This window comes from Trachymyrmex septentrionalis, unplaced genomic scaffold (assembly GCF_001594115.1).
Source record: "Trachymyrmex septentrionalis isolate Tsep2-gDNA-1 unplaced genomic scaffold, Tsep1.0 scaffold4, whole genome shotgun sequence".
Taxonomy (NCBI): Eukaryota; Metazoa; Arthropoda; class Insecta; order Hymenoptera; family Formicidae; genus Trachymyrmex; species Trachymyrmex septentrionalis.
The window spans coordinates 141514-149834 of record NW_017305568.1 but is presented as its reverse complement, the minus strand read 5'-3'; the positions used below and the strand labels follow the sequence as shown (position 1 = coordinate 149834).

Sequence of the window (8321 nt, the reverse complement as noted above, 5' to 3'; positions counted from 1 at the left end):
TTACAAAACTGTCTGAGAAGTTTTTTTAGTACGAAATCTTATCTTTCTAACGCCATTTGGCGTAACCCGATCGCACTTATACAACGCGAGATACAGATTACTAAAGCCATCTATTGGAAAAATAATAGATTTCTTTTTACTACACCTAATATATGTATGCTTATATATACATATGTATATTTTTTTTCTTTTTTTTTTTACATATGCGTAGCTGCTTCATATGTAAAACCAAGGGCATCCCATACTCTTTTATTCTTACTATCTCTGCGAATTTTGAAACCAGGAAGGTCCGATATGAAATATCGGTCATTTCTAAGTATTTTCTTTACCTCATAAGGGCCACGAAATGTTGGCAGTATCTTTTTCGAGACACCTAGAGTACTTTCGAAGTTTCGAACCGTAACTAATTCTCCTACTTTGTATATGTGAGGAGCTTTACGTTTGCTATTAAAGAACCTTTCTTGATATGCTTGTGAACGTAACAACGAATCGGCTGCATTAGCACGAATTACATCGAAATTCGATCATTATCTTCAATAGTTACGAGCTTCTTAGGGACTCTGTTATCCCATTCCGAAAATTATTTGGATAGGAGTTTGCCCAGTGGATCTATTAACAGTTATTAATACTATGTTCAACTTCCCCTAATATTTTATATCATGGTTTATCTGATTTTCTGTCGGTTATCTTGGCCAGAATCCAAATAAGAGAGAGGTTCATCTGCTCGGCTTGACCGTTAGCCTAGTCGAGATCCAGTGACCACTTTTTAACATGTTTCATACACTGTTGTTTAGTGTAGTCTTTAAATTCGTTTGATACAAAGGCGGTATCTCGGTCGGAAACAATAACTTTAGGTATACTAAAACTCTGAAAGTATTGTGTCAAACATCCGATTGCTTCATGAGCATTTGTTGTTTTAGTAGCATACAATCGCACGAACTTAGAAAATGCGTCTACTATTAGAAAGATATATTGTATAAGAGCTACCCGCTTATCTATTAGCCCACAATGGTTTATGTAAACCGTCTCAAATAGAATTCGATCTTTCGGTACAGGATGTAAAAATCTTTCAGTGTTTACCGGCGAAAAAGCTATATATTTAAAACAGTTTTTTACACTTGTCTTTAATTTTAGGGAACCAATAAGTGCGCTTAATGAACTCGAGCATTCAATCTCTACGTGATCCATTTCATTGTGGTAATGAAAAAGAACTTGATCCTCCATCTTCTCGGGTACCAAGAATAGTAAATTATTTTTATGCCTTTTATTATTAATCCGTTACGTAATTCATATTGATGATCTTCTGTGATTTCCAGATTAGTAATCTATTCTTTAATTTTCGGATCGTGACTTTGTAACAAGGTAAGTTTTTGAATGGATTGTCATCTATAACTAATACACCGAAAGATCGACTCAGAGCATTCACGTGCCTCATACCCATTGTACCTCGGCGATGTTGTACTTTGAAGTCAAAATTCTGCAATTCAAGACTCCACCTAGCAATGAGAGCATTAATATCTCGTTTTTTTAGCGTTTGAGTTACTACGCTACAATTGGATATTATAACAAACGGAATTCCCAGCAATATATTCGGAAACGTCTTACTGCATATACGATAGCAAGCGTCTCCAGCTCGAAACTATGGTATTTCGATTCTGTTGCCGTTGTGCGCTTGCATTTTTTTTGTCTGTCTTTGCAACAATACAGCTCCAAATCCGTGTATACTTGCATCACAGTGTACTTCTGTATATGCCATTGAATCATAGATTATTAAGGTAGGCGCTTCAATCAATCTCTACCTTAACTGATTGAAAGCAGCCCGTTCAGCATCCGTTCAGCATTCACCGTCTTAGGCTCAGGGAAGTTTTGCCGACGTGTCACTATCTGTTGGCCTTAGCCCCTCTTGGGTGACTGCATATCCAAGATATTGGTACACAAAAATGAATATTTTTTCAGGTGTAGCTCGAATTTATTTTCAACTAAAACAGTGAATACTTCCCATAAAGTTTTTAAATGAGAATCCGTCCTTACGCTGGCTATCAATATATCGTCCATGTATATGACTATGTCGCTTGCTTGCACAAGATCCAACATTACCTCGTTTATAAATCTTTGAAACCTTTGGGGGCCAATTTTTAAATGGTATTCTGATATACTCAAATTGCCCCAACGGAGTTACAAATGAAGTATACTTAATAGAATCAGGCGACATAGCCATGTGCTAGAACCACTTATACACAATTGGTCCCCGGCACCACAAAAAACCAGCCCCATCACTTCTATCCCCATCAAGCAGATACCTACTGCCACCGAATCGGCCGACTTTGCCGCTGCGCGAGAGCGAGCAAGACAGCGAGAGAGAGCACCGGTCCTTCTCGCTCTACTAGTAACTTGTAACACAAATGAGTAATAGAGCAAAAAAGACGAGCGCTCTCTCTCGCTGTCTCGCTTCCTCTACTAGTCGCTTGTTATAAGCGACCGAAAACTTAAAATGTGCTTTCTCGGCCACTCGGCGTGTTCTTGTATAAAGGAAAAAGAGACATACATACATGCTAGATAACAATAGATTTTAATAAATTTTAATAATCATATAATCCTCCCATTAATAGCAAAAATGATTTTAACGTTAAAAAAAATCAAAACGTGACGTTTTTCATGATATCTTTCCAGTGCACATATAATATTTTCTTTGATATACGCTTGTGTTGATATCTTGATATTTTTTTTTTAAATTTGAAAATTGGCACTTTACAGTTTGTTGCGCGATTCTGACCAAGAATCGGCTTGTAGCCAAAACGGACATCGTCGCGCCACCTAAGTGTACGCGATCGCACCGCGCTCCGTTGTATCAGTCACACACTTTTCGAGTCTGAATTAAGGCGGCTTGGAAAATTCAAACTTCGCGGATTTCTCCCGGAATTAGTTATCAATCAAAGCCAACTGCGGCGCAATTGTTCAAGGTCCGGGAGAAGTCTGGGAAGATTTCCGGTAGCGTCAGTCTCACACGTGCTACGATAACTTCGCCAACACGCGTGCCTCGCTCTCGGCAATCTTGTTTCTGTACACGTGCACGGCTTTTCGGCGAAATCATAAAATGTACTGCGCGTCGAATTAGAGTTCAACTGTTGTTCGGCCCGGCATAATGTATTTCTTGTTGAAAATGTACCACAGGCAATAAAGTAGTACTTGTCTGCGTGGAGTTTTGGCAACGCGCGCTTTTTATTTTGTTGTTCACCCACGATCCTGAACCTTCAGCTAGTGCTGCATTTACACAATATTGATGCGTGTCGTGCAGCATGCCCACAATGGCGATCCTGCCAGGATCCAGGTGAGATAAAAGTGGACCAGAATTTTGGAAAAAATCTATATAGACTGATTAAAAGGACAAACTGTTAAGTTGAACATTTCTGGACGGAAGTGACCGGGAATGCCGGAATAAGTGCGATTCAAAATTTGAAAAATCGCTCGCGCGCATAAAAAGCAGTGCGCGCCTCCGCATATGATTTACGCCCGTAAGCGTTTCGGTCGATTTCGTCAATCGCCGGCGGTACCCGAATAACTAATTCGCGTACACAGCTTGCGTGACGTCACGAGTTCCGCGCTCCGATAGCCGCACACAATCTCCATTTGTGTGAGCTCCGACATGCCTCAGCACCGTGTTATTGGCCGTGAAATACGTGCCCGCACACGTGACGTTACTTTGGGACTCTCTTCGTCCGTGCTTCGTTACCTGTAGCAACCGCCGCTCCCCGCTCGACCTGTTGGCTAGCTCCGACACGCCTCAACACCGTGTTATTGGCCGTGAAATACGTGCCCCTCACCGGGCGCCCCGCTCTCGCATCACCAAGCTTTCAGGCTCGACGCTCCAAATGCGAAGCCTGCACTGAATTTCACACAGTTCGCAGGCGAAGCTTTTGAATTGATAGAGCCAGTTAGAATTTCGGCAACTACTGTTTCCGAGCTGTGCGAAAATGCCGAAAAACCGAAGCCATACAGATGCTTCTGAGGAGTACCATGAGTTCATACAGCTTGTGGCTCAGCAGAATAAGGTGCTGCAATCCCTAAAAAGAGCAGCTGCCTTGCTCGATTCGCCCGACGTGACCCTCGAGCAAGCACAGGCTCGACGGGACTTTATTGACGGACGGTGGAAGGACCTGTCAGCTCGCGATGAACAGCTGACCATGTATGAAGCATTGCCGTCTTGCGCAACCGAAGCCTATTTCACTGAGGACTTCCTTGGCACGTGTGAGGAACTCTACCTCACAACGTACGCAGGCCTGTCCGCATACATACACGCTGCTATGCCACGGATGTCACCGGCATCGTCGAACACGGAACCAGATGCTGCCATCTCCGAAGCTCATCAACGTCGTACGCAAGTACCGAAGATTAAGCTACCGCACTTTTCCGGCAATTTCATAGGTTGGATAGAATTCCGTGATCATTTCCAGGCACTCATTCTTAATGACGCTTCTTTTGACTCATTTCATCGTCTTTATTATCTGAAATCATGCCTTGAAGGAGAAGCCGCGGCTTTGTTAAAAAACTTGTCGATTACCGCGGATAATTTTGAAGTCGCCTGGAAGATGCTCACGGAACGCTATGAAAATAAACGCCGTTTATTGTCGATTCTTTTAAATGAGCTCTTTGGTCTCAAACCCGTTTCTCGCGAAGGGTCTCCAGGAGAATTGCGGAAATTATTAGATTCGGCCCAGGAATGTCTCGACGCGCTCGCGAAACTTGGCCGTCCTATCAGTGATGATATAAGCGTGCATATCGTCACTCAGCGTCTTGATCGCGACACTCGAGAAGCCTGGGAATTTTCGCTTGAGGGTGATGGTTTCGCGACCTTTGATGAGTTGGAACGGTTTTTGAAATTAAAAATCAGATCTCTCGAAGCCGCAACAGCGGGAAACAAAATCACTCGATCCTCAGCATCACAACCTCGAACGAAAGCGACGGCTAACCCTAGCCCTGCTGCGTCGGCTCATCACGCGAGTCCAAAAAAATCGTCGAATAATTGTAATGTACAATGCACGTTGTGTAATAATACACATCCGACGTACAAATGCGCGCAATTTACTAGTAAACCGGTGTCTCAACGTTGGGAAGTCGCTCGAGAGCACACGTTATGTTTTAACTGCTTGTCGGCTCGTCATACTAGCGACGGGTGCCCAAGCACTCGCACCTGTTCACATTGTCACGAGCGTCATCATACTCTTTTGCATTCACCACCGCGTAAAAAGACTAGTACCGACGCAGGAACCAGTGCGTCAACCAGTGGTGGTCCATTGGTTGATGCGAATTTAATTCAATCACATTTAAGCACTCTTCAAGTGCCAACCCATATCATCCTGACTACTGCGTGGGTGTTAGTCACCGCTGCGTCGCATCGGGTCGTAAAGTTGCGAGCGTTGCTCGACCCAGGTTCAACGCACACTTTCATTTCGAGAGTTGCAGCGACCGAATTACGGACGAAAACGTACCCGACGTCAATGCGAATGAATGGCATAGGTCTTAACAGACCATCGACAGTTAGTCAGGTAGTACCGATTTCTGTTAGTGCAGTAGGCAGCAATGAGGTCGCACTATCAACCGAAGCGCTAGTTCTTGACAACCTGACGTCGTACGTACCGAGATTTCGGTATCCGGTTTCACATTGGCCGCATCTCAAAGGTCTCGAACTGTCGGATCGAAACCCGACGGACGATACGCCTATTCATTTGGTGATCGGCGCGGATTTGTACGCGTATGAGCTTCGGGATGGACTTATTCGCGGCCGACGAGACGAGCCGGTGGCCTTGAACACCATCTTCGGGTGGGTCCTGTCTAGGATGAGCAATACAGAGGGTAGACAGGGCGAAGAACCTCGCGTTCAAGTGCACCACGTGCACATACAAGACGATGACCTCCACTCATCCCTTACTCGATTTTGGGAGACCGAGGAAATCCCTGCAAGTCGTATGGTCTCAAAGGACGACGCTATATGTGAGCGTCATTTTAAAGAGACACATTCGCGCACTGCCGACGGTCGGTATGTAGTACGATTGCCGCTTCGCGCCGCGCCCGCGCTAACGCTTGGCAACACCTATCGACGCGCCTTACAGTGCCTGCAGTCAATTGAACGACGACTCGCATCTCGGCCCTCAGAACGTACCGCTTATACCGACTTCATGCGTGAGTACGAATCACTCGGTCATATGCGGATTGCAACCGCACGTCCGGATGACGCGTCTGTAGTTTACTTACCTCGTCATCCGATTGTGAAGACATCGAGTACGACTACAAAGACCCGTATTGTTTTTAACGCGTCCGCGATTTCCGCCTCCGGCAAATCACTCAACGATTTGCAATACATCGGCCCCAAGTTGCAGGCCGATTTATCCCTTATGCATCTCCAATGGCGCACGTATAAATTTGTATACACTGCCGACATCGAGAAGATGTATAGGCAAATCTTGATTAGTCCACACGACGTCGATCTACAACGGATTTTATGGCGTCATACCCCCTCAGCGGCCATATCCGAGTATCAGCTGTTGACTGTTACGTACGGTACAGCTAGTGCGCCATTTTTAGCACTGCGCGTCTTACAGCAGTTAGTCACAGATGAAGGTCATGGGTTCCCCCGTGGGAAGGATGTCGTTCGGTCGCATATGTTTGTCGACGATGTGCTGTTTGGAGCGGATACAATCGAAGAGGCAATTGCCATCAGAATTGAAACGACCGCTTTGCTGAACAAAGGCCATTTCACGCTTCGCAAATGGTCCAGCAATTCGATCACGTTGCTCTCCGATATCGATCCGTCCAATCACGGTTTATCGTGTGACAAAGCTTTGCAGGATGACGACAGCTTGAAGATCCTCGGTATTGCCTGGAGACCCACTGACGACTCATACTGCTTCACTCTGAACCTCTCGCCTCTTTCGTCACAAAACGAGTGATGTTGTCCCAAATAGCTCGTATCTTTGACCCACTCGGGTGGCTTGCACCAGTCATAGTCATCGCTAAACATCTGATACAGCTACTTTGGTCGTGCAACGTGCATTGGGATGCACCTGTGCCTGCGGATCTGCAATCTGCATGGGAAGCGTTTTATATCACCCTCCCATCGCTGGCAGATATATCAATACCGCGCTGGCTCGAAATATCGCCGTCTAATCGTATTGAGCTCCACGGATTCTCAGATGCTTCCATGAAAGCGTACGCGGCGGTTATGTACGTCCGCACAGAATCACCGTCGGGTGTGGTCTCGGTCCACTTACTGACGGCAAAGACACGAATTGCTCCCGTGAAGCAGCTCACGATTCCTCGCCTTGAGTTATGTGGAGCTGTAATTTTAGCCCGATTAGCCACTCAGGTTCGGTCCATACCCATCTTCACAAATTGTCCACTCCAATGTTGGACCGACGCGACTATCGTGCTCGCCTGGCTTAGAGGACAACCCAACGACTGGAAGACGTTCGTCGCCAATCGCGTCGCCGAGGTACAAACCTCGCTTCCCAAGGTTTCGTGGCGTCATGTACCCGGAGCGGACAATCCTGCTGATGTAGCGTCCCGGGGTGTGTCTGCTTCTGAACTCGCATCGTCCCATACATGGTGGCATGGTCCATCCTGGTTATCCTTCGGCCCATCGAGTTGGCCCTCCGTTGATCCAACCCTGGACGATGGTGCGCCCTTAGAGCGAAAGTCAAACGTCCATCACGCGAACGTTCAACTAAACGGCGACCATCAACCTTTTCAATGCTTTTCAAGTTGGCCACGCATGTGTCGGGTTCTTGCCATCTGCCTGCGGTTTTCCGCACACTGGAGGTCCACAGTCAGGGGCCAACCGCGCATCCAAGAGCTTACTTGCGTTGCCAATCGTATTTTTTGCCTTTGCCAGGCTACCCCGTTTTGCCGGGAGGTGGCGTTACTAAAGAAAAACCCGAAAACCGACGATGGGTCACGCTTCCTGCAACGTGACCAAGCCCTGCCTAAGAGTAGTCCACTGCGTCGGCTCAACCCGTTCTTGGACGCTGACGGGTTACTAAGGGTAGGTGGACGCTTATCATTGTCTCATATGGCATATGCTGCGAAATTTCCTATAATTTTGCTTCGCGGACATGTTGCCGTCCTTCTCGCGCGGCATGCTCATGAAAGATGCCTTCACGGTGGCATCACTTTAACTTTAAGCACGTTACGTACGCACATTTGGGTTTTACAAGGTCGCAAATTAGTGAAATCGGTGGTCGCCCACTGCGTACCATGCGCTCGACAACTCGGGAGGGTCCCCGCTCAGATGATGGGTTCACTGCCGTCGGCTCGCATAAATCGTCCGT

The 8321-nt window shown here is 46.3% G+C and overlaps 2 protein-coding genes across 2 annotated transcripts in view; both read left to right on the top strand.

Moving 5' to 3' along the window:
- The first annotated feature begins 3971 nt into the window (after positions 1–3971).
- Positions 3972–6944, top strand: LOC108750957. Its single transcript, XM_018490838.1, has one exon. It carries the CDS (start codon positions 3972–3974, stop codon positions 6942–6944), a length of 2973 nt encoding a protein of 990 aa, XP_018346340.1.
- LOC108750956 overlaps positions 6944–8321 on the top strand; it is a 16471-nt gene continuing 15093 nt past the window's right edge. Inside the window, exon 1 of the mRNA XM_018490837.1 lies at positions 6944–8035. Coding sequence (XP_018346339.1) covers positions 6944–8035 — 1092 coding nt within the window. The remainder of the gene's footprint in view (positions 8036–8321) is intronic.